The 25,315-nt window shown below is 50.4% G+C and overlaps 2 protein-coding genes across 15 annotated transcripts in view; one reads left to right on the plus strand and one right to left on the minus strand.

Moving 5' to 3' along the window:
* The window catches only part of LYRM4 (LYR motif containing 4), an 88,949-nt gene extending 84,587 nt beyond the window's left edge, over positions 1-4,362 (minus strand). For 2 of the 8 annotated variants that reach the window (XM_055570526.1, XM_055570527.1), the window contains exon 1: positions 3,739-4,340. In XM_055570526.1, coding sequence (XP_055426501.1) covers positions 3,739-3,824 — 86 coding nt within the window. In that variant the 5' untranslated portion in view covers positions 3,825-4,340. Of the gene's footprint in view, positions 1-3,738 lie in introns of all 8 variants that reach the window. The other 6 variants (XM_055570519.1, XM_055570520.1, XM_055570523.1 and 3 more) reach the window with 6 other exon arrangements.
* Positions 4,363-4,627: 265 nt separating this feature from the next.
* Positions 4,628-25,315, plus strand: part of FARS2 (phenylalanyl-tRNA synthetase 2, mitochondrial) — a 311,692-nt gene continuing 291,004 nt past the window's right edge. For 5 of the 7 annotated variants that reach the window (XM_055570515.1, XM_055570513.1, XM_055570512.1 and 2 more), the window contains exons 1-3: positions 4,628-4,679; positions 18,373-18,459; positions 24,060-24,164. In XM_055570515.1, the coding sequence (XP_055426490.1) occupies positions 24,152-24,164 (13 nt within the window). In that variant the 5' untranslated portion in view covers positions 4,628-4,679; positions 18,373-18,459; positions 24,060-24,151. The remainder of the gene's footprint in view (positions 4,680-18,372; positions 18,460-24,059; positions 24,165-25,315) is intronic. The other 2 variants (XM_055570510.1, XM_055570511.1) reach the window with 2 other exon arrangements.

A 25,315-nucleotide genomic window follows, 5' to 3' on the forward strand; every position in this document is an offset into this window, starting at 1 on the left:
GTAAAAGATTCCCGAGACCAATAAGTTGAGAACCATGTTCTTAGACTGATTTCTCTGCCTCCTTGCAGGGGAGCCAACACCTCAAATTTTTATGTTCTGTGGAACCACATCCTAAGCCCACTAATTTTCTCACCATAAACTAAGATTCCATAATCTTGGTACGACTGACATTCAGGGCCACAGAACTCTTTCTGTGGGGCACTGTGCCGAGCTTGGCAGGACCTCTGGTGGCTAACTACTAGAGGCCAGTGGCATCCTTCTGCCCACGTTGTGACAACCAAAAATGTCTCCAGACATGGCTGAATAAAACTGGCCCTGGCTGAGAACCACTGCTCTGAATACGCTTCCTGGAAATGTTGCTGCTGCTGCTAAGTTGCTTCAGTCGTGTCTGACTCTGTGCGACCCCACAGACGGCAGCCCACCAGGCTCCCCCGTCCCTGGGATTCTCCAGGCAAGAACACTGGAGTGGGTTGCCATTTCCTTCTGCAATGCATGAAAGTGAAAAGTGAAAGTGAAGTCGCTCAATCATGTCTGACTCTTAGCGACCCCATGGACTGCAGCCTACCAGGCTCCTTCAACCATGGGATTTTCCAGGCCAGAGTACTGGAGTGGGTTGCCGTTGCCTTCTCCACCTGGAAATGTTACCAAATATCAAATATCCCACCTATGATCAGAAATAACTGGACTTATTTGCTGCCTACTCTGCGCCAGGCACAATTCTGAGCACTTGATAAGTATTCATTCACTTAAACCTCATCTCCTGTGACACAGATAAGTCATTCCTCCACCTTCTAGATTAAGAAACTGAAGTACAGAGAGGTGCAGTGACTTGCCCAGCGTCACACAGCAAACGTGGTGATGGCAGCGCCAGGCCTGGCCGCTCCTCCGAGCTTTAGACTCTGGAGAATAACCGCCTCTGCTGGGGACCCCCCAGGTGACATTTACTCGAGTCCTCAAAACGAACTCAAAAGTCTCTGGTAGCTCAGCTGGTAAAGAATCTGCCTGCAACGCAGGAGACCCCGGTTCAACTCCTGGGTGGGGAAGATCTGCTGGAGAAGGGAAAGGCTACCCACTCCAGTATTCTTGGGTTTCCCTGGTGGCTCAGATGGTAAAGAATCTGTCTGCAATGTGGCAGACCTGGGTTCAATCCCTGGGTTAGGAAGATCCCCTGGAGAAGGGAACGACTACCCACTCTAGTATTCTGGCCTGGAGAATTTCATGGTCTGTATAGTCCATGGGGTCGCAAAGAGTTGGACATGACTGAGCAACTTTCACATCCACAAGACTAGCTATTTCTGTATTTCTTAAATTAGTTAATGGTACAGCTTTTACACTGACCCCTCTGTGCCTCACTTAGTAACCTGGGTGGTATTTCAGACTCTGCTTGGATTCTCTTCTTTATTCCTGAATCCAATCACTCATCGAGGTCTAACAGTTTTACCTTCTAATTATTAATCAAGTGTATCTTTCCCTGTATCTTCCGCTCCTCAGGCCCTCAGAAGGGCCCTGATCTCTCCTCAGCACCGCTGTAACCAACCCTCCTTTGGGGTCCTTGGGTCCAGCCCTCACAGTCATCCTTCCCCTGGCGCCAGCATGGTCTAGCTAAACAGCATGTCTGGCCGGGACACTTTCTGGCGTGAAGCTCTCTACTGGCCGCCTGGTAGCTGAGAATGAAGCCCCGGTTCCTCAGCACGGCCCTTGCGTGGCCCTTTCGACCCCAGCAGCTCACTTAACTCTCCAGCAGAATTCTGCTCGGTGGTGTCACCTGAGCGCACCAGGCTGCTTGGTGCCTGTGGTCCTGAGCTGTCTTCTGGGAAGCGCTTTGAGTCATCACCCCGTGCGGGCTGCCACGGCGTCACCAGTTTGTGAGAGTGATTCTACACTGCGTCCTACTGAGACCCGTCAAAGAGCCGCTGACGGTAGGTGCCTTGCTGAGCCCCATGCTCTCATCTTGCTATCCCCAGGGGCTGCGGTACCAGGAAAAGCAGTCTGGGGAGTGACTGGAAGCCCTGAAGTCAAAGACAGTAGCAATAGGACGTGTGTGGACCTGTGGGGAACACAGAGTGACGAGAACAAGGAAAACCTGCCCACAGTTACACTGGCTGAAGCTCAAAGCAAGCAGGGGAACTCAAGACAAAAGTGATTAAAGGGATGCCAGAGAGAGAGAAGTACAGGGGAGGCGTGATCCTTGCAATCCACAAGACACAGCCTTAAGATCAATACAAAACAAGGACATATTCTACAACCCATTTATTATCTTAGGGCATAATGGTGGGAATCTCAGGGTGTAGGTACACGACTGCAGGCAACAGTGAAAACTGATGACCAGATTCCTCTGGACAATGTATTCACATGTGGATAATATAAGTTTAGCTCAAAAGGATTACTCCAAGTATCATGTGAACCAATATTCTGTAAGTACGGTTACCATGTAATTTCCACTTTCTGCCTACAGAGTACAGCGCCGAGCGAATTTCCTGCATTTCTTGTTTATTAAGTAAATTACAAATTCTTCTTCCTGACTGTGGTGAAGAAGGTTCAACTTATTTACAAGCATATTTTGTTGGCTCCTTCAACAGACTTGGTTAAGTTCTTGGTACTAAGCATGGGTTAACTTTTTGTTTAAAATTCTAACAGTATATCTACTGTTTACGAACCTTAGCTGCCAAAGCCAAAGTCATTAAATGAAATAATGCACTCTCAGAAACGTTTTGTTTTTTTAATTAACTAGCTGACCAGTTGGACGTGACCTCATTCGTATGACCTAGACATTCTCAAAAGTATAGGATGACTACCTTTTCTATACAGCTGTGTAAAAATTAGGAAGTCACTGCTTGGGAGATTTAGTGTCTGTCTGGTAAACAAGCTGCACTGGGTCTACCCCTCAGCGTCCGCCAGCTCATCCACCCAGCCTGAGGCAGCTACCCAACCAGGCCTGCTCCAGGGATCCCAGATTCTGCTGCAAGGAAACCCAGTCTTCCGGCTGCTCAGTCATGGAAGGTGAGACCAGGTGTAAAGAGAAGAGCAGGTCCTACCAAATTCTTGCTTTGGGAATAAGGCTGAAACTCAGAGGACCAGGTAGTTAGTAGAAAATACCAAATGCACAAAGATGCAGAGAGAAAATCCATAAAGTACATACATTCGTGGTGAGTCAGAGGTTATAAGAGGAAGAAAAGGACAGCAGATGCTCTGAAGCAGACACAAGACGTCGAAAGAGAAAAAGGAACTCAAGAGCAGACATGAGAATGGGGCAGGCGTGCAAAAGCTATGCGCTCCAATGTGGATGGAAGAGCTTAGCCTCTCCTTCCCCTGCTGCTGAGGTCATGAAAGCTGGATCCCCGTCTGGGTCAACATTTCAGCTCCTGGAAGCCGGGCCCATCTTTCTCGGTTTACCGTTACCTGCGTGTCCTGCTCACAAACCCCGCCCCATGGCCGAGGACAACAGCAGAACGCACCCTGGCGAGCAAAGGGGCTAATGAAGACACCTCGGAGGTGCACGGAACGGCGTCTAGAGAGGGCCCTCGGTTGTGGGCCGTGGCTACTGCGGGGCGCTTCTACGGGCCAGGCTTGCGATACCACGAGGAGTTCTCACAGGTGCCCCAAGCTGGCAGGAACCCCTGCACCTCGGCGTCTGCCCTCGAAGCAGAGAGCGCCCCTACCGGAGGTGCCCGAGCAGAGGGTCCGACTCCGGGGAAAGGGACGAGCCTTTCCCGCCCCCGAGGGCGTCCCCCCGCTCACCGGTAGTTGTAGGCGCCGAAGCGCTTGCTCTCCCGCAGCATCGCGCGGTACAGGTCCAGCACCTGCGCGCGGCTGGACGCCGCCATCTTCAGCGCAACACGCAGAGGGTCCTCTCCGCCGAGGCCCCGAGTTTAAACTCGACCCGCGAAACCGCAGCCGCCGCCGCCGCGGGAAGCGCGGGCAGGACGCGGGCGCGGGGCTGCGCGCAGGGCGCGGCCCACACCCCGCCTCAGCGGGGCTCGAGCTCAGGGGCGCCCCGGCTGAGGGGAGGCTCTGGCCGCGCGCCCCGGACGAGGGGTCTCCGCCTCAGGGGGGCTCCGGCCGCGCGCCCCGGATGAAGGGTCTCTCCTCCAGGGGGCTCCGGCCGCGCGCCGCGGCGCAGGCGGGCTTCGGACAGCTAAGGGGGCGGCGCCTGCGGGAGGCGTTCCCGGCGGCCGCTCCGGGGTCCCGCGAGGCAGCCGCCCTCGGAGCACGCCGAGAGGCCGAGGCCGCACGGCGGGCAGCGGGCCGCTCTTCCTTAGGCGGAGGCGGGGGTCAGCGGGCGGCCGGGCGGGGGAGGCCGAGGCGCTCCGCGTCGCCAGGTTACCGAGCGCCCGCTCTATCCCCGCCCCTCCGCCCGGGCTGCCCTCGGCGCCGCCTGAGCCGCCGTGCGCGCTGCGCGGGCGCCGACTCCGCCGGCGCCTGGGTCGGGGTCGGGGTCGGGGGGCGGGACCCGGCCGCGCGGGGACGGGCCGCCGCGGGCGTGCGGGGCCGCGGGGCCACACCCCGGGGCTCCTCGGCGCTCCGGCTCCGCTGAGGGCGCCCGCCCGGGGCTTCCGGCGCGAGGCCCGCTTCCTGGGCAAGATGGCGGCGCCCAGGCGTCTGTGAGCGCCGCGCTGAGGAGCCCCGCGAGGCCCCGAGCCCTCCACCCCGGGCGGTCCCGCGTTTCCCAGGAGCGGCGGGTGAGTGCGCGCGGGGCGCGGCGGGCGGTCAGCTCTGCGTGCGCCCGCGGAGCTCTGTGGTCTGATGGAGAGGCGGCACCGGGCGGCCTGGGCTGGAGCCGGGGGGCTTGCGGGGTTAAGGACTCTGTTGGGACCGTGTCCGCCCCCCAGGCAAGAAGCGGAGCAAGTCTCCTCCTGAAGCTCTTCCCAGCTAAGTCCTCTGCTTTCTCTGAAGACGCCAACTTTCCTGATTCCCCTTATTATCCGGGTGGATGCGGTTTGCTCTGTTCGTGGAACGTAGAGCCCGGCGCGGGGAAGCCTCCGCTGGTTCTACTCAAAGTGTTTGCAAACCTCTTGTCTCGGTTTTGGAATCTCGGTCTGTAGCCAACGTTGGTGACAGCCAGAGTTCTCTCCTTCAACACGGTGCGAAGGGTAACTTACACGAGAGACACAAGTCTCCGTTCACATCTCTTTCTCCCACCACGCTGTTTATGATTGTGTTTACTTTATCTCATTTTGAAGTCACTCTGAGTCAATTTCAAAGTTTATCCTATTTTCAGAAACTTTAAGGGCAGACACTTCAGGGTACTTATAACCTAGGGTCCTTGCATATCTACATATACTTGTGTATTTGTTACGCTACCTGTTATAATGGCATTTTTCAAACGGCTCGGAAGAGAAAACACTTTTATTAAAAATCCTCTTATACTTCCCATTTGATTTTTGTTATGCTTCATAAGGCTCTGAGTCTCAAAATAAAGCTTTTTACAGAGTAGCCAAACTCCTGTTACTCCTGCAGGGTGATCAGTCATTGGGCATGCTTCGCTTTGGGTTAATTGAAAGCAGTTCTGATATTTTGAGTGTATCCTTTCGGTTCAGTTGCTGAGTCGTGTCCGACTCTTTGCGACCCCGTGGACTGCAGCGCACCACGCTTCCCTGTTCATCACCAACTCCCAGAGCCTGCTCAAACTACTTTGGCATTACTCAAATGATTCAAGACCAAGGGACTCGTACATTATTATAGAAGAAGATCCAGAGCTAGGGACTCGTACATTATTGTAGAAGATCCACAGCTGTTTTTCCTTACTGTGATAACACAGTTGAGTGCTGATGATATAAATTAGGAACGTGGCACTTGGGAAAACCACATGTTCGTGCAAGGTACAGATAGAGAAAGCTATCAAAGTTAGAAGAAAAAACATGAAGGTTATTTGGGCTTGTTTAAAAATAGTGCGGATTGCATTATCTTAATGTATTTTGCTTTCATGTAGAAAATGAAGTTGGAATAATTACAATATGCAGTTATTTGTCTCATAATCATTACCATATACAATTAACATGTCTGACTGACTTTAACTGTTGTTAAAGAAAACTTTCCAAATAAAGTCTTTGGAAAGTCAAAGAAAACTTTCCAAATAAATATATAAAGTTTAGTTTGGGTAGTCTAGTTGCCTATTAGTACAAGGAGTTAACTGAGGGAAGTGAGAACTTACCAGTTTCACAAAAAATAGTTTTTTTATAATTTTATTTTAAATAATTTGCCATTATGTTGACTATCATTGCTTTAAAAGACTAATAAAATCCAAGAGAGTGGCTGTAGGTACTTTTTTGATACTTTTTTTTTTTTTAATTTGCCAGAAAGGTATTGGATCAGAAGCAAGAAAGGTGCAGTGAAACTTGCTGAAGTTAAGGACCACCAACTTTAAACATTTGTTCTTAAAGTCAGATGATTTCCCAAATAACTTGTCCAGGATGTAAAGGGTGCTGGCAGTACCGAAGCTAAAATTTGTTTTTTTTTGTACTGGCAGATTATCAGAAATCCCATGTTTAGAAGTGAATGTGTTTAAGATTTGAGCGATGTTTTTGGACTTTTAAAAATTACATCTTTATATTTTGTAATTTATTCATAACTTGGAAGAGCACTGGTGTTTTCCCCGTGCGTAGCATTATTTAAATTTTTTTCAATAAAATCCCAGTATCACATCATCAGCTTTCACCCTCACTTTACGGCTTGTCCTTGTGCCCAGCCCACTGTGGATTGCCCCACAGAATAAGGAAGCCGAGCAGAGTAGGTAACTTGTGTGGTACGTTACATCTTGCTCTGTTTGTGCGAGAAGCCTAACTCTTTAAGAAGACTTTGTCTAAAGTTAGACTTTATGTGTAGTTAACTTCAAGTAAGCAGCCATTGATTTTTGACCCATTTTCAACTGTGATAGTAGATCCCTAAATGGGTGCAGTAATGACCATAACTCTGGAAGGTCAAAGGTTAGCCAGACTCTGACCCGGGTGTGTGATCTGTGACCTGATCACCTTTCCCTGCTTACCTCTTCTCTTCAGTCCAAAGCAGAAGGGAGATGAGCTGTACCCTCCCTACCTCTAGGGACTGTGCCAAGACCAGGAACGTCTTCTCTTGAGTTTGTGCCATAAGCTGAACGGTTGTGAAACTCTGCAGCTCACGCTGGGACTCTAACCCACGGCCTTTTAATTGTAATCACTCACCTGGTGTCTGGACTTACTGACGCCCAGGTTCTTTGTGTCTCAGCGCAAAAGGAATTCAGGGAGAGGGGAAGTGACAGGCAAGCAGTAGATTTATTAATACAGGCTTCTCGTGAGAGATGCAATGGCCGGGCGAGGGGGCTGCATTTTTATAATCCAAGGACAGTTGGGGAGGGAAGACCACGTGTTGAGTTCCTCCTTCACGTAGGGCTGGAGCGTCTCTGACTATGAGGTCATACTAGGAAGGTCATAGCACTTATTCAAATCAGCAGAAGGGTGGTAACATTTTTCCTTTCACTTAATGACCTGGGGCATAGGTCACGCTCTAGTTAAGCAGGCCTGCTTTGTTCTTGATGTTACGATAGGCTTTCTTGCCCTATCATTAGCTTACAGTGGTCTCCCAAAGTTCCCCTGGCTTCCCTCTCTATAATCCCCTACTGGGACTTCTGCAGCTCCCTGTATAACGATCCGGTTCCATCCCTGTCATCGGTAGTCCCCCACCCATTCCCCATCGCCCTGCAGCTCCAATAATATGTTGAGATCCTCACCCCCATGTGCTGTGTTAGGAGGTGGGCCTTGGGGAGGTGATTAGGTCATGGGAGCAGAGCCCCAGGATGAGATGCGTGTCCTTATAATAGGGACCACAGGGAGCCCCCTGGCCCCGCCTGCTGTGTGAGGACACAGTCTGTGATCCAGGAAGTGTGCTCTTGGCTGCTGCTGCTAAGTCGCTTCAGTCGTGTCCGACTCTGTTCGACCCCATAGACGGCAGCCCACCAGGCTCCCCCGTCCCTGGGATTCTCCAGGCAAGAACACTGGAGTGGGTTGCCATTTCCTTCTCCAATGCATGAAAGTGAAAAGTGAAAGTGAAGTCGCTCAGTCGTGTCCGACTTGTAGCAACCCCATGGACTGCAGCCCACCAGGCTCCTCCGTCCATGGGATTTTCTAGGCAAGAGTACTGGAGTGGCTTGCCATTGCCTTCTCCAAAGTATGCTCTTACCTGGCTCCAAATCTGCGGGCAGCCCGGGTCTTGGGCTTCCAGCCTCCAGAACTAATCAGTGACTGTTTGTAGCTTATCAACCCTCGGATCCGCGGTGTCTGAGCTGAGACGCTCTGTTCTGGTTTTCTGGAGAAACGGTGTGCAGGGGTTGTGGTCGCTGAGAGTGAACCAGGTCTGACGGGCACATAGGTTTTTTGATTGTTTCGTTTTTTGTGTTGCATTCACATAATATTCTAACACCAGAAGCTTATGCTTTCTGCAAAATAAAGGAAAATGAAGTTTTTTGTTTTTGTTTTTGTTTTTTTTACCAAGCTTTATCCAAAATGTTAATGGCATACTTTGAAAGAAACCTAATTTTAACTACTGACATATGTTTGGGTAGAAATGTCCCTTCCGGTGGGTGTTAGGGCCTGTGTGGACAGACTGCCTTCCTTAATGCTATCTCCGTAACCGTCCAACCTCACTGGGGTTTTCTGTTTACTTAGTTCTGTTATTGGCCTTTTTTTCATTAAGACAGAAAAATCAAAGCCTGACGTGATAAGCATAATGTCCACATTTGACTTACTTTGGTGTGAGAAGGCAGCCTTCCCCCCAGTCTCAGCCTTGCAGCTCATCCCAGCAGTGGAGGTTCTGTTCTTCTGTCCCCAGTGTGACTGGGGTGGGAAGGGGCTTCCTGGTGGGTGGCTCTGGCTGGACCAGGGGAGGCCAGATGCTGCTCTCCAGATGCCGCGGGCGCCCCAGAGGGCTCTGTGTAGAGGCCCCGGGCGAGCGTCCTGCAGGCCCTGGGAGCCCCTGTGACGATGCCGGGACCGTGAGAGGCACGGCCGCTTGGTTGTGAAGGAAGAGAAGGAAGCGAAGCCGGGAGAATGACGCAGTGTGTGATCGGGCCACTGAGTTGTGGGCAGAGATGTTCAAAGGCCTGGAGGGTGTGTGCAGCCCCCCAGCAGTGTGCTGTCTGCGGGGCAGTGACCCGGCGGAGGTGCCCGCCGCCTGGGAAAGGTCACCCCTCACCCACCCAGTGAGGCTCATCCTGGCAGCTGGGTCTTGCAGCTTGAGGTCAGGGTGAGCGGTCGGCCCCCAGCGGGAGCCTGTGGAAGCTGCTCAGCCTGAGATGGAGGTGTCTGCAGTGCCCATGTGGACACAGCCCGTTACGGCGCAGGGTCGCTCAGGAGCCTCACTTAGCCCCTTCCCTGCTAAGAAGTAACAAAGTCCATTGCTTCTGCCCACTCAGAAGTCTGTCCTTCCGGAAATGAAATGGCGGAAAGGCAGGTGATTTAGAGGACGAGGAACGGCTGAGGATTCTATATGGACTGCTGTCTAACTCCCCCCCCCCCCCGCCCCCCCGGAATAGATTTGGGTGTCAGTTCACGGCTTTGCTTGGTGTCTCAGGTCTGATGAGACAGGTGCAGAAGCACGAAAATCAGTTGCTGGAATGTGCAGACCCCCTCCCAGCTGAGCACATGGGTTCTTCAGCCCCTCTGTTTGGAAACTGTTTTCTTAAATGTCTTATCTTTCTGCTGCTGCTGCTGCTAAGTTGCGTCAGTCGTGTCCAACTCTGTGCGACCCCATAGACGGCAGCCCACCAGGCTCCCCCGTCCCTGGGATTCTCCAGGCAAGAACACTGGAGTGGGTTGCCATTTCCTTCTCCAATGTGTGAAAGCGAAAAGTGAAAGTGAAGTCGCTCAGTCGTGTCCAACTGTTAGCGACCCCATGGACTGCAGCCTACCAGGCTCCTCCATCCATGGGATCTTGGCTTAAAGGTGACTTCTTCAGCCAGCCCTCCCCGCCTGCTTACCTATAACTAAAAATAGTGTCTCCATTTGTATCTTGGGGTTTCTCTTTATCTCCTACTTAAATTGTTAGTTTTACTCACTGCCGTGCTGGACAGCTGGCGCCGGGCCTGTCGCATAGGTGGAGTTGAGCACACGTGTGTAAGGTGAGCGGACGGAAGCTGCTGTGGGTGCTTCAGGAAACGGCCCTTAGTGGCAGCGCAGCTCTTGTCCAGGAGACGTTCAGGGAAGATGGAAGTGTTTCTGTCTGCCTCGTCCACTGTGGCAGCCGCCACTCCCATGTGGCTCTTGAGCACTGGAAATGTGACTCTTGCAACTAAGGAGCTGAATTTTTAACTTTAGTTTTACATGGAAGTGTTAGTTAGTCGAAGTTGTGTCGGACTCTTTGTGACCCCATGGACTGTAACCCGCCAGCCTCCTCTGTCCGTGGGATTTCCCAGGTGAGAATACTGGAGGGGGTTGCCATTTCCTTCTCCAGGCGATCTTCCCGACCCAGGGATTGAACCCAGGTCTCCTGCATTGCAGGGGGATTCTTTACTGTCTGAGCCACCGGGGAAGCCCTGGTGTTTATGTAGCTGTATATAGATTAGCTGCTACTATATTGGACACCACAGTCTAGAGGATGTGATTTTATTGGCTTCTAACCTTGAAAAACATTACCACTGACTACAGACCCGTTGAGCACAGGTAATCTCACAGCCTTTGAGAAGGCCTGCTCCTGGCAGTGTGCGTGCAGCTTGTTTCACAGTGCACGACAGGCGTGTTTTATGGTCTGCTTGGGAAGCAGAAGAAGATCTGTGTCCTCGGTGGCCTTCCATGATTTAGGACTGTCGTTGCACTTTCCGCCCCTTCTTTATTTTTTTTAATTTTTAATATTTTAATTGCATTTTTTCCATAGTCCGGAGCCCTTCCGGGCTTTAGTTTGTGGGAGGATCCTTCAGGCACAAGGGCTGAGTTCTCTGCATTCCAGCCTTCTGCGGCTAACCACCGTCAGCTGCTACTTACGTAAGAATTGCTTTCTGACTACATGGCATGCACCTGACCTTGAAGGCCAAAAGCTTTTTAAGTGAGGAGTGGGATTAAAAAGGAGGAGGAAAATTAGCAGATTAAAATTTTATATGTTAGTACTTTCCAAGTGACTGTAGGGTTAGAAAAAGAATTATCAAGATAAACTTTAATAATTACTGCATTAGAGCCATAAGGTTTGCACTTTGTCTGTGTTGGTTTATTTGTCTGTGTTGTCTGCATTGGTGCTTTGTCTTGCCTTAGGTCTTGATACGAGAAAGAAAAACAACTAGTAGTTGCATCTTTTACTCATTAAAAATAAAATATTTAAAAGTCGTGTTTCATGGTGGATTTTAAAAAGTTGTGTTTATATGTTGACGTAATAAAGGTCAGCATCTTAGCCATTTTACTGTGTGCAGCAGTGGAGTGAGTGTCCTCACCGTCACTGCCAGCCTGTTGCTAGGGCTTTTCATCTTCCCAGACTCTGTTGAACCCTGACTGCCCCCTCTCCTCTCCCCTTGGCCCCTGGGAACAACTGTTTTACTTTTATTTCTATGAATTTGATGAGTTTTAAAATTCTTTTCCATAACTTATTGTCCAAACTAATATGTAATACTAATATCTACGTGTCTCCAGGAATCACCTCATTTAAGATGACCTTGGCCTACCTAATGCATAATTGCCTTACCTTGGGAAACGGCAGACACTTCTCATTAAGGACCCGAAATTATCCGCTTTAGTCCCTGCCCCCAGCCATCACTAACCTTAACATGCTCACCTCGAGAAAGATCATCTCGCTCATTTGAGAAAACAATAACTCTAGAGAATGACTTTTTAGTGACAGATGGTAAGATGGACTTCTTGAATATGTTTTTATGTACTTGGGATTCCAGACTTTTTACCAGTCTCCACTGAGAAAGGCAAAAAGAACCAAAAACAGTCACTTAGTATTTTTAATACCTCCCACCTTAGTATATAATGCTAAGTAAGAATTTACCTGCAATGCAGGAGACCTGGGTTCGATCCCTGGGTCAGAAAGATCCCCTGGAGGAGGGAATGACAACCCACTCCAGTGTTCTGGCCTGGAGAATCCCATGGACAGAGAAGCCTTTGTGTCCATGGGATCCACAGAGAGTTGGACAGGACCGAGTAACTAACGCACCTTAGTATAACATCACTGTGACCACTGGACACATCTGAATTGACGGGGTCAGGATGGCGTTTAGTCCCTTCGTGAGCACCAGGAATCTGGGGGATTTGAAGGGAAGCGTGTCCCTCACCAGATACTTTTTAGTTGCTTGGTCTGACTCTCTGTGACTCTATAGACCATAACCTACCAGGCTCCTCTGTCCATGGGGTTCTCCAGCGAGAATACTGGAGTGGGTTGCCATTTCCTTCTCCAGGGGATCTCCTGACCCGGGGACTGAACCCACGTCTCACATCTCCAGCATTGGCAGGCGGGTTCTTTAGCACCAGCACCGCCTGGAATGCCCAGAGCTGGGCACAGCGCATACGGTGCATGAGAGGAGGCGACTGTTCCGAGCGGAAGGCTCTAAAGCCTGTTCAGTTGCCCTGGGAGGATGCTGAGGGTTGTGTCGCTTGTGAGGGTGGGCAGGCAGGCTGGATGGCGGCGACTCTGTAGAGACAGTTCCGAGTCCCTGCTGACGGGCTGAAGGGGCGGGGGAAGATCGGGAGTGGTCTCAGGTCCCCAGGTTGTAACCCACATCGTGTGCCCTCAAGATCGTTTAGTGACTATGCTTGTTCATGCATCGTGTTGTGCCTGTGCAAGAAGTGAATCTTTAATTTACTGCAGGTGGAATTGTTGAATTAAATATGTGCCTTTTAAATGTCAATATGTTGTCAGACTTTCCTTTATAGATGTTTTACCGTTAATGCCCGTTTCTTAGACCCTTGTAATATGGTATCAACACACTCTTCCCCAGTCTGTAGATTTTCAAAAATCTAATTGTCGTTTTAATTTGCATTTCTTTGAGTTTGCACATCTTTCTATAACTTTCAGAGGTATTTCTGATTCCTTTCGGGGCACTTTGTGTCACTCTCTGATTGCCATTTCTCTATTCGGAAGTTGGACTTTCTGGCCTTCTTTCAGAGTTTCTCACATCACGATCCCAGAGTTTGGGTGGATATATTGGGATCTTATTAACGCAGTCGTTACCTGTTCCTATTTTAAGAGCTTGTCTTCATGAAGAGGGAGTGTCGTGTTTCTGCAGGTGCCTTCAGAGCATCTGGGGGCCGGTCATTTGGCTCTTCTCCACTGAGTGGGGGGTCAGCGAGTGGGCTGGGCCTCCCAGCCTGATTCTGTGCTCGGCAGCCCCCGCCGCCCCCCTGTGGCCTCGGTATCCTGTTCGCTCAGCACTTTCTGTTTGTGTGCCCTTCATTTGGGATAGTATTTGCATATCGTTTTAAGTGCATCTTATTCATCACTGAAACAGCTTCTGGAAGATGGAGAACTTTGTCGTGATTAAGTTACCTGACCCCTCATTTAGCCCCTGCAGTTTAGCTGTGGTGTTTCACACGTGACCAGTTTGCAGTTGCCTCCTTGAAGTGCTGCCCCCCTGTCTTAGCTTCGATGCTCAGAGCTGAGCTCTCCTCCCTCCAGGGGTGGGCTCTCCACGCACCCCCCTACCCCGTCCCGGGCCACCTCCCTTGACCTGCTCCTTCGCCTTGTGGCTTAGTCACCGAGGTGAACATCACTGAACGTGTCCATCTGCTTGTCCCGCCAGCCCCTGCAATAGTAGGTCTAAAATGATCGCATCCTTCACCCCACCCCAAGCCTGCTTCTCCACTCGACGTGCCCGCATCTGTTTGCAGTCACCCCTCATGTTTCCCTGGTGGTCCCGGCTGCGTCATGGGTGTGCCCCTGCCGCATGCCACCCAGAGAGCCTGGTGGCCTGGCGGGAGGGTGGGGACAAGAAGGGCAGGGGGCAGATGCGGACACCTCTTCACAGCCAGACGGTGGCTGCCCGTGCAGCTCAGAGTGTGCTTGGAGGGGAGGGGCGTCTGGAAGGATTATTACTCGGTCACTATGTCTCTGCAGAAAGAAAAGTTATTTAAAAGCAAAAATGAGCTGTTGAATTTTGTAATGAAGAGACCGGATTTCACTGTGTAAAGACTTGGATTACTTATAAGTCTTTAAACCCCAGTGGAGGAAAAGATATTACTTAATACTATCTTAGACATTCACTCTTAACTGAAAGAATCTCGGTAGAAGAAGACTTAGAAGCTTCAGGTGCTGCTTTTGCCTCTGCCGGAGGGTTGGGGCAAATGATATTCCTGTTCCGGGCGATTTGGAGCTTGAAGACGACAGCACTGTTGGAAGGTGAACTTGTAGAGCCGGCTTGGACCACAGCGGGGCGACCGGAAGGCCGAAGGTCAAGAGAATGATTGATTGGGTGATTGGAATTCCTTTTAAAACAAATCAGAGGTGGCAGGTTTGCCACTGGCGAAAAGTACTGCAAGGAATGAATCTCATCAGCATATAAAACTTCTTGGATCATCAAAAAAGGGTTTAAAATATAAGCACACACACGCACACGACCTGCATGGGAATCCTTGTTCGTGCTGTTTTGCAGTGTTGTGTTTAGCCTGCTTTTTCTGTTAAACAACATACAGTCACTCGACTGGGCATGTTTTTAGTTTTTACGTTAGTGGCTAGTACACTAAATGTTGCTGCTTCCCAGGTGGTGCAGTGGTGAGGAACCCACCCGCCAATGCAGGAGCGTAGAGAGGTGGGTTCAGTCCCTGAGTCTGAAGATCCCCTGGAGGGGGAAATGGCTACCCACCCCAGTATTCTTGCCTGGGGAATCCCATGGACAGAGGAGCCTGGAGGGCTACAGGCCATGGGATTGCAAAGAGTCGGACGCGACCGAGAGTCTGAGCACTAATGAACCTCAAGAGGTTCCTGTCGCTGAGCCCCAACCCTAAATGTTAAATGCATTTGTCAGCTCAGTTTATCCACTTTCTGGATTTGTCTTTATATTTGGGGTCTTCTAGGTGAGTGGATTTGTGGTCAGCCATTTGTGTTTGGGATCCCTGGCTTAGCAGAGGGGCAGGAGGAGCAGGACTGGTGTGTCAGAAGGAGGAGAAGATGGAGGGCAGAGGAGGGAGGGGGTGTGTGTGTGTGTGTGTGTGTGAAGTAAAATTTCTCAGGAGTGTCTCACATGTCACACACCGAGCTCTGCACTTTCATGTTGGTTATATCCTCACAATAACCCTGGCCTGGTAAGTATTGCAATTATTTGTAGTTTCAAAGAAAAAGAAGGAAAGCAGGTGAGAAGATACCAAAAAAGAACTAAGAGTAAAGTAGTAATGATGATAATAAGCTTCAATGTAACCATCCTGGTGTTCTTATTTCAGCCTTTTGGGGGAGCATGTTGAGTCTTAGGTAGTCAGAGAGGTTAAAGTTGGCTATGAAGTGGGATACACGGGGGCTAGTTAGGACTCTTCGCGACCTAATGGACTGCGGCCTACCAGGCTCCTCCGCCATGGTGGAGGAGCCTGGTAGGCCGCAGTCCATGGGGTCACTAAGAGTCGGACACGACTTCACTTTCACTTTCACTTTTCACTCTCATGCATTGGAGAAGGAAATGGCAACCCACTCCAGTGTTCTTGCCTGGAGAATCCCAGGGACAGGGGAGCCTGGTGGGCTGCCATCTGTGGGGTCGCACAGAGTCGGACACGACTGAAGTGACTTAGCAGCAGCAGCAGTTAGGTCTCCACCTTTGTAAATGCTTGAAAGTTTTCATAATGAAGTGACTTTTAAATGACGAAGCAAAGTAAAATAGTCTTGATTATGATTAAAGGAGAAAGAATTTTTATGAATATCAGGGCAACTTTTTTTCTCTTCTTCACTATGAGACCTGTGTGATAGCGTTAGCCTGTGAACCTATTTTTGAGGCAAAATTATTCACAAACAATTTAGGAAATAGACAAAATCATTTTTTTTTTTTTTTTTAATGTGGTCTCTCAGCTCTTATGTGTGAAGACTGCAGAAATTAGGTGGTTTCTTCATCTTCATCTGATGGCAGTGGGTTTGTCCCAGTACCAGAGCATCTGCCCTGGAAGGCGGCCCAGGGCTGGAGCTGCCCCACCGCACGAGGTGTACAAGCTCCGGGGGTGGGGAGTCAGAGTCTGGTCACTGAGCATCTGTTTCTGCAGAACCTGAAGTGGGGCCTGAAGGGGGTGCTCCAGAGACAGGAAAGGAAGAGAGAAGCTCGTATTTGGAGGAGGAAACGGCAGCCCACTCCAGTGTTCTTGCCTGGAGAATCCCAGGGACACAGGAGCCTGGTGGGCTGCTGTCTGTGGAGTTGGACATGACTGAAGTGACTCAGCAGCAGCTCGTATTCATGGAGGACCACCCTGTGCCCGACGCTCTAAACGCTTCATGGATGGCCAGTCCTCACGGCACATCTGTCAGTTAGCGGCTAGCCAATCTTGTTCATTTTCTTTTTTAAATTATGATAAAATTTATAAGACAAAAATACCATCTTAAACATTTTTAAACGTGCAATTCAGTGGCACTAAGTAAGTATAGTCACATTTTGGGTAAACCTTCACCACCATCCAACTCAGAACTTTTTCATTTCCCCAAACTGAATCTCAGTTCAGTTCAGCTCAGTTGCTCAGTCACGTCTGACTCTTTGCGACCCCATGGGCTGCAGAATGCCAGGCTTCCCTGTCCATCGCCAATTCCGAAGCTTGCTCAAACTCATGTCCATCGAGTTGGTGATGCCATCCAACCATCTCATCCTCTGTCACCCCCTTCTGCCCTCAATCTTTCCCAGCATCAGGGTCTTCATTGAGTCAGTTCTTCGCATCTGATGGCCAAAGTATTGGAGTTTTAGCTTCAGCATCAGTCCTTCCAATGAATATTCAGGACTGATTTCCTTTACGATTGACTGGTTGGATCTCCTTGCAGTCCAAGGGACTCTCAAGAGTCTTCTCCAATACCACAGTTCAAAAGCATCAATTCTCTGGTGCTCAGTTTTCTTTATAGTCCAACTCTCGCATCCATACATGACAACTGGAAAAACCATAGCCTTGACTAGACAGACCTTTGCTGGCAAAGTAATGTCTCTGCTTTTTAATATGCTGTCTAGGTTGGTCATAACTTTTCTTCCAAGGAGCAAGCGTCTTTTAATTTCATGGCTGCATCACCATCTGCAGTGATTTTGGAGCCCAAGAAAATAGTCTGTCACTGTTTCCTTTGTTTCCCCATCTATTTGCCATGAAGTGCTGTGACCAGATGCTATGATCTTAGTTTTTTGAATGTTGAGTTTTAAGCCAGCTTTTTCCCTCTCCTCTTTCACTTTCATCAAGAGGCTTTTTAGTTCCTCTTCGCTTTCTGCCATAAGGGTGGTATCATCTGCATATCTGAGGTTATTGATATTTCTCCTGGCAATCTTGATTCTAGCTTGTGCTTCATCCAGCCCTGCATTTCTCATGATGTACTCTGCATATAAGTTAAATAATGGTGAGAGTATACAGCCTTGACATACTCCTTTTCCAATTTGGAACCAGTTCGTTGTTCCATATCTGGTTCTAACTGTTGCTTCTTGACCTACATACAGATTGCTCAGGAGGCAGGTAAGGTGGTCTGGTATTCTCATCCCTTTAAGAATTTTCCAGTTTGTTGTGATCCACACAGCCAAAGGTTTTAGCGTAGTCAATGCAGCAGAAATAGATGTTTTTCTGGAATTCTCTTGCTTTTTCTATGATTCAACAGATGTTGGTGATTTGATCTCTGGTTCCTCTGCCTTTTCTAAATCCAGCTTGAGCATCTCGGTGTCCTCAGTTCACGTACTGTTGAAGCCTTGCTTGAAGAATTTTGAGCATTACTTTGCCAGCATGTGAGATTAGTATAATTGTGCAGTAGTTTGAACAGTGTTTGGCATTGCCTTTCTTTGGGATTGGAACGAAGAGTGACCTTTTCCAGTCCTGTGCCACTGCTGAGTTTTCCAGATTTGCTGGCATATTACGTGTAGTTCTCACCTCCGTCCTCACTGAACTCCTAATTCCCCAACCCTCCTCCGCAGCCCCTAGCAACCGCCATTCTCTCTGTTTCTGTGCGTACTCATATACATGAAGTCAAGCAGTGTTTTGTCTTTTCATAACTGGCTTATTTCACTTGGCATGGTTATCTTCAAGGTTCATCCACGTCAGAGCGTGTCAGAGTCCCCTTCCTTTTTAAGGGTGAGTAATACTTCACCGGGGGTGTGCACCGCATTCTGTCCATGGCTGTGTTGACGGGCACTTGGGCCGAGGCCCCATTTTGGCTGTTGTGAACATACTGCTGTGATCATGGGTGTCCAAATATCTGTCCCTCTGTCTGCTCACAGCTCTTTGGGGCATGTCCCAGTTGTGGCATTGCTGGACCCTGTGGTAATTCTGTGTTTGATATTTTTAGGGACCGCCAGACTGTTTGCCACAGCAGCTGCACCGCTGGCCATTCCCATCCGCTGTGCGCGAGGGTTCTGGTTTCTCCAGATCGGAGGTAGGTCCATTTCTTGTTCCAGGTCACGGGGGTGGGGGACCGGGCGCGGGGAGGTTACGTGTGCTCACACGGCTCACATGCAGACCCGAATCTGAGCCTGATGGTCTGATGGTCTGCCTCTAGAACCTCTGACGCAAACACGAGACGAGGTGCAGAGGCTCTGAGACGCAGTTCAGGGCATTGTGCATGGGTTCAAACCCAGGCCATCTGCTGTCAAAGCTCATGTTGTTAAACATCTTGGACTTAATATCTCTGTATGTTTTTTCCCCTGCCTTTCTAAATTTATGCTGTAAAATGTTCTCTTATTTAAACTATCTTTCAGGATGTATGCAGTATGTTTGATTTTATTTAAATTCTTGGGTCAAATTTTGCCTGTAAATGCTTTGAATAAATGCAAATTGATCCTGCCGAAGTTTTGTATATATCTCTGCTCTGCCTACCCCTGCCAGAAGTTTGCTTTCCAATAAAACTAAATAAAACTATCTAAGTTGAATTTAAATGGGGGGAGGGGGACTTGGAACAGATCAGTGGTAAACAGTGAGGACTTTAAAAAAAAAAACTCAGATAAAGTGAATTTTCCATCTTTATCAGTACAGGAGCAGCAGCTTGGAAATGTATCCGTTTCTTTGATCCTTGTGTGTGATTTGCTAAGAACATCTGCATCGTCCCTCACAAACTAAGTCATGCGGGGCCTGGTGGCGTCCTGAAACAAGCTCGTTCCCTGGGGGATGCTGGCTCAGCGGGGGCCAAGGGCCAGCTCCTGACGCGGCCTGGGCTCACAGCCCCCGACAGTGCTGCCGGGGAGGTGCCCCTTGCAAACGCCGACTGAGGGATTTTGCACCCCTCTCTTCCAGGCAGGCCCTCTGGGTGGGTAACCTCTCCTGTGCTGCGTTTGAATGGTGCATGTGTAGGGGGGAGCTGTGTGTGCGTGGCCACGAGCCCCTCCCAGGCCAGGGGTGAGTGGCTGGTCCATCATCGTAGGTGGTGGAAGTGGCCCACAGTCACACTCAAGCCGACTGTGCTCTGGACGGTGTCTGCAGAATCGTCCCGAATCCGGCGGCTCCCAGCCGTGGCCTGCACCGCAGTTCGCCTCCAGTGATCCTCCAGTCGCTGGCCTGGCGTGCGCGCTGGTCATGGGGGCTTTTAAAGAGCATCGCAGGTGGTTCCCAATGGTGCAGCCCAGGTGTGGAGGTGTTGCTATCATTTCTCTTGAGCACCTCATTCTTTGGGCTCTAATTAAGATTTTTCTCATCTCAAAAGCTACAGAACTATCTTCTCCGGAGTCCTTGTTAGCAGGGCTCCCTCTCACCCGCGGGACTCTCTTCTGTGTTGGAAGGTGGTGTTCACTCCTCACGGAAGCCGTCTCTCTGTTCCTGACTTGGCACCAGTGGCCGTAGGCGCTCGTCTCGCTCCCTCTGCGGAGTCTGGAGTTCGGGAATGCAGAGGAAGGGCAGGGAAGTGCTGGCCCAGATTTCTCTGCCGGCTCCGGGTCACTGCATCCAAGGGCAGTTTCGCCCCCGAGCTGAAGGCTCTGGTGGGCTTTGTAGGCACCCGTGTGGCCGCACCGCGGTGCCTGTTCTCTGCCTCAGCAGAGGTGACAGGTGGTTTCACCACCAAGCTGAAGGCTCTGGTGGGCTTCCTAGGCGCCCGTGTGGCCGCACCGCAGTGCCCGTTCTCTGCCTCAGCAGAGGTGACAGGTGGTCTCTCCCGCTCCCACTGTTAGGATGATGCATTTCTGGGCGCAGTCATTCCTCTTTGCTCCAGACGTGAAAATTGGAGCTTGCTTCCTTTCAATAAATGATCGAAGAGCCCAGTGTGACCCCCTATAAATCCGGTGAACAGATAACTAGGCTGGCAGCGCACATGGCGTGCCTGGGGAGTCCTCGGCCTCGTGGTGCTCGTAATGCGGGGGATTGACTGGGCTTAGCAGATGGGCGCCGATCGTATTTCCCTCCTTGCTGACAGGTGCGTGATGGCTGTGGGGGGCTCTCCTGGGCTGCGCTGCGCAGCCCTGCCCCCGGGACACCGAGCGCCCCGCCCCTCCCCCTGTGGAAGGGGGCAGCCAGGATCGCTGATGTGGACTTGTTCCCTTGTCCTCACAGTCAAGGCCTGCGTTCATTATTAGAAAGACTATCTTTGAAGGACGGAAGCTCAGACATAAGTCACGGAAAGGCAAGAAATAGGAGAAAACCCCCCTTTGCTGTCCTAAAGCAGTAGTATCGGTCTTGCTCCCGTGATTTTACACGGCTCTGCCTGTTGTTTCGCAGCTGCCTTTCCTCCCCCTGCTCTGCAGGCTTCGCCGTCACCTTTTAGTGGTCGCATACTTCCCTGTTGTGATTCCGTGCCACGGAGTCCTCGACTCTGTAGTTGACAAGTACCTTGCTCCCAACTCCTTGTGGCTGTTAATAACACCACAAGGCACATCTTTGTGCACGTAGCTATTTCCATATTTTCAATTAGTTTCTTATGATCGAGTCCCTAGTGGTATTATTAGGTCAGAGAATAGAACAGTTTTATGGCTTCTAAAACATGCTGCCAGATTGCTTTCCAGAGGAGTGGAACCAATTTACAGTGCCATCACAGACTCGTTTGTGTCCCAGACGGCCAGCCAGGATTAGGCGTGCAGCCTCTCACAGCCAGAGAGGAGGGGTGTGGGTATGCGTGTGTGTGCATTTGTGCACGTGTGTGCATGTGCTCTGTGTGTGTGTGTGAATCCTTCTGGTTTGTATGTGCACTGATTTAAGCCTCAGTGCTGTTATGCATTGTTCTTAGTAGGAATAGGCTCGGTATCCAGTTCCCATATAAGTTTTGTAGTTCAGAGTTTAATACACAGTGTGGTAGACATGGAGTTAGACTTTCCCGGTGGCTCAGCGGTAAAGAATCTGCCTGCAATGCAGGATTCGCAGGAGACTCAGGTTCAATCCCTGGGTCAGAAAGATCCCCTGGAGGAGGGCACAGCAACTCACTCCAGTATTCTCGCCTGGAGGATCCCTTGGACAGAGGAGCCTGGTGGGCTACAGTCTATGGGGTTGCAAAGAGTTGTACACGACTGAAGCAACTTAGCATATGTGCACACACAGACATGGAGTTAAGCAAGTATATATACATTTTCTATTTCCCTGGAATTTGAAATTTTAAAAAAGTTGGCAAAGGTGAATTGGCAAGCGCATTTAGCCATTGTGATGAGGTTCTGATTGGCCCCCTGCTTTTCAGGAATGCCTGACGGTTTGGGGGTAAAGGTGGACTTTGAGGAGCTTTGGGAAGCAGGAGGGGAGAGCCCTGGCAGTACCCGAGCACAAGCTCAGGAGCAAAGCTGACCTGGCTGCAGAGTTCACTGCCGAACAGTCTTAGGGTGCTTCAGTAGAGGGCTGAACTGAGGATCTGGGGTTCCGTCTAGGCTTTGTGGGAAAGGTACTGTGATTCATTAGCAGTTTGTTCTAGGTCTATGTCATTGCAATTTTCTTCAATTCTTTATATTTCCCATTGGATCGTAAGCATTTAGTGCCTTTAACTAGAGGCTGGACCTTTTGAAGTTGCCTTTCTGTCACTTCCCTGAAGGGTTGTGTATTATGCGTGCAGGCGATGGTTTTGTGCCTTCTGATTGAATGGTGAATGAATGAGTGAACGGATGAGTGAGGGACGTTAGTACTCCATCTGCATGGTTCCAGGAGAGGTTCTGAAGCCCGGCAGGCAGGCTGTGGGTCTGGGGTGTAGAGCCTGCAGTGAGTGCTCTCCAGGGTATGGGAACTTGATTTTGAGCTGAGAAATTTAGGAGAGGCAATGCTGGAAAAGACCGTAGAGGCATGTGTGCACGCTTCCAGGGCACCTGACAGGGCCTCCTCATTGGACGGGTGGGGACGCCGAGCCGGGAAGGCCATGTGTCCTGCCCAGGGGCGTCCCGGGTGGACGGCAGCCGGGCGCTCCGAGCTGCCTCCCGGCTCCCAGTGCAGCGCCCTTCACTGTGCTGTCTCAGGGAACTTGGGGAGCTTGTTTTGCCACGTCCACCCCCACCATGCCTTCACCTGATGTGTATTTGGGGTGCTCTTTGCTGTGGACCCACATTTCCCCTCCCTTGTGGCTGTGCAGATATGTGTGTGAGGCTTGTGACCTTGACACAGCAGTCAGACTGGGCTCCAGAGCGGTACAGGCCGAGAGATTTGTCCTGAGAGCCGAGAGAGGGCGCGGGATCAAAACTCAGTTTGGGACCAAATTAGAGCTTCGTGGTGTCTCTGAGTTTGAATATGAGCTCTTTTTTCTTTTGTAAGGGAAGACTGGTCTGTGTTAGTTGCGGTACATGATTTTAATGTACATTTGCCACAGCTGCGATCCTTGCAAAAGTCTCATCACGGTCCACATGCGCCGAGCAGAGACTGAAGGTCGTCAGGGAGCAGTGACCCTGGAGCCTGAGAGCAGAAGCCCTGTGGAGGGTGCTCTGCTCCCCCTCCAGCCCCCACTCCCCATCACTGACATGCTGAGGCTCAGGCTTTACTGGGAGGAAGCCCCCGAGGTGTCAGATGAGACGCGAGGACACAACGCAGGAGCGCCGTCAGCCGCAGGCTCCCTCAGCAGCCCCGTGGGGGCCGCCCGGGGGCTCGAGCGGCATGCCAAGGGGCTCGGCCGCGGCGGCCCCAGGCCCCCTGAAAGGGGCGACATTCAGCTGGCGAGCTCGGAGTGGTCCTGCTCCTGGGACTTGGGTTTGGGATTGGTGGGTGTTTACATTTCAGGAGAGCTTCTCCTCAGTTCCTATAACCTTGGCGCCCTGGGTGTGACTGCCGAGCTCTGCGGCGCTGGCTCAGTGTGTCCACCCCTTCCTCCCCGGGAGAGCACGGGGTCCTCTGGGCAGACCCGCCGCAGCCCTGTGCTCAGGGCGGTTTGTGTCCACAGCCCTGGAGACCAGCACCACCCTTCCATGCCGGAGCTGCTGACCTGGGTACTCAGCTCAGAGCAGAAAGGAGAGAGGGGCTGACCTGCCCAGGGCGTTTCGCTGTGACGTGCGGAGGTCAGCACCTCTTTACTCTGTCTGAACAGGATTAGTTGTTTCTATGATAGAAACTTGAAACTTCCACAATAAGGAGAAACTGAAAGGAGAGAAAACTTATTCAAAGTTCCTTCCATCTGAATGCCAACCACTCATAATATTAAAAAGTTTCCTTTCATTCTTTTCTGCTGTGTAATTTGTATGTGGCTCTTTTTAGACTGTTTATGAAACAGTCTAAACCTTTTTCTTTTATGTATCACATATGTTTTTCCTTGTTACTGTATAATTTCCTTTACAGAAATTCAATCTTTCATTGATTGGCCCAGACTGAGATGTATGCTTGTTCTGTTAACGTGGGGACTAGAGAGAGGCTCGCGCTTCTCCCCCAGTGAGATAGCGCTGGCTGACCCCAAGCGTTACTGTTTTTAACACAGCAGGGTTTTCTGTATTTGAGACTAGAGTGCTTTCTTTCCTTTTTAACTTCTGTGTATGAAAACATGTGCACATGTATGCAACCCTGATAAACATTACCAAGGGAAAAAATAGTTTATACAGAGTTTTCTTTATTTGTAGGTTGTTGTGTTAAACTCAGAGCCACTAATTTCTATGCCATCCTTTTTAGATTTGGGAAACTCTTTAAGATTGAGACTTTGTCAGCTTTTGACCGTGGTGGCTTAGCCAGCTAAGAAGAAGACCGTGAGCCTCTTTCTCAGTATGGGTGCGGAGGGTGAGTGAGAACCTAGAGTCTGTTGGTGATGGGGACACGGGGCTTGGGTCCCGCTGGCAGGAACAGGAGGCCAGCGCCCACCGCAGACTGTATGCTCCCGTCAGTGCGATGCATTTTTAATCCATGTTGATCTGATCTCTTCAGTGTGGCTTCCTGCGATTTACCCACTGTGGATTTGTTTGGGGGTGCAAGTTAGTAGAAATAACTTTGCATTATTGGCTCTAGTGAATGTTTTTGGGTTTTATGCATTATACATACATATTCACCCACAAACCAAGTTTAGGCGTGTAAAGCTCTTTGACTGCCAGTGAACGCTTACACGTGTGCAGCGTCTAAAGCCTGTGGGTAATTAGACACAAGCAGACAACTCGGGACCACCTTCTGGAAGTGGTTCAGATCATGAGCGACACTGCCGTCCTTCCAGAGGTGCCTTTTGAATTAAAGCACAGCGGTTTCACTCGTGGTATCCATCTGCCCAGAAGTTAAAGTTTACAATGCCAAGAAGCGTGTCTTCTGGGCTTTGCTTACTGTTACTCTGTAGTGAGTCTCGTAGCTTTTCTCTGTGGAGTGTTTGTGTGCGTTTCAGGTGCCTTCTCCCTCACACTTCGTAGCAGCCCTGGGAAGCAGCAGACGGGAGATGTCTTTATCACCTGAGGACTTAACTGTTTGACGTCTGAGGACAATGCTGCCAGCTTAGAAAAGACGTTAGCAGTGGTGCAGAATATTAGAGTGACCCCGCAGGGAGAGCCAAGGGAAATCAGGGCTTAAAGACTGGGCCCACGCCTGCAGCCGCTGGGGATGTGCTCACTGAGGAGGGTTTTGAAAAACTGGGTTATTCCCTGGATGGGGTCAGAAGTGAGGGGCTCCTTCTTCCTGTCCCCTGTTCTCGGCTGTTACTTCCTAAAGAGCTGTCACTCAAGATTTTCAAGAGCACAGTGCCCTTGACTGATGGTTGATTTATCAGTTTTAAAGGGGTCCAGCCTGGACTGCAGCAAGGAGATCAAACCAGTCCATCCTAAAGGAAACCAAGCCTGTATATTGATCAGAAGGACTGATGCTGAAGCTCCAATACTTTGGCCACCTGATGCAAAGAGACTCACTGGAAAAGACCTTGATGCTGGCGAAGACTGAGGGCAGGAGCAGAAGGGGAC

Source organism: Bubalus kerabau, chromosome 3 (assembly GCF_029407905.1).
Source record: "Bubalus kerabau isolate K-KA32 ecotype Philippines breed swamp buffalo chromosome 3, PCC_UOA_SB_1v2, whole genome shotgun sequence".
In the NCBI taxonomy this organism is placed as follows: domain Eukaryota; kingdom Metazoa; phylum Chordata; class Mammalia; order Artiodactyla; family Bovidae; genus Bubalus; species Bubalus kerabau.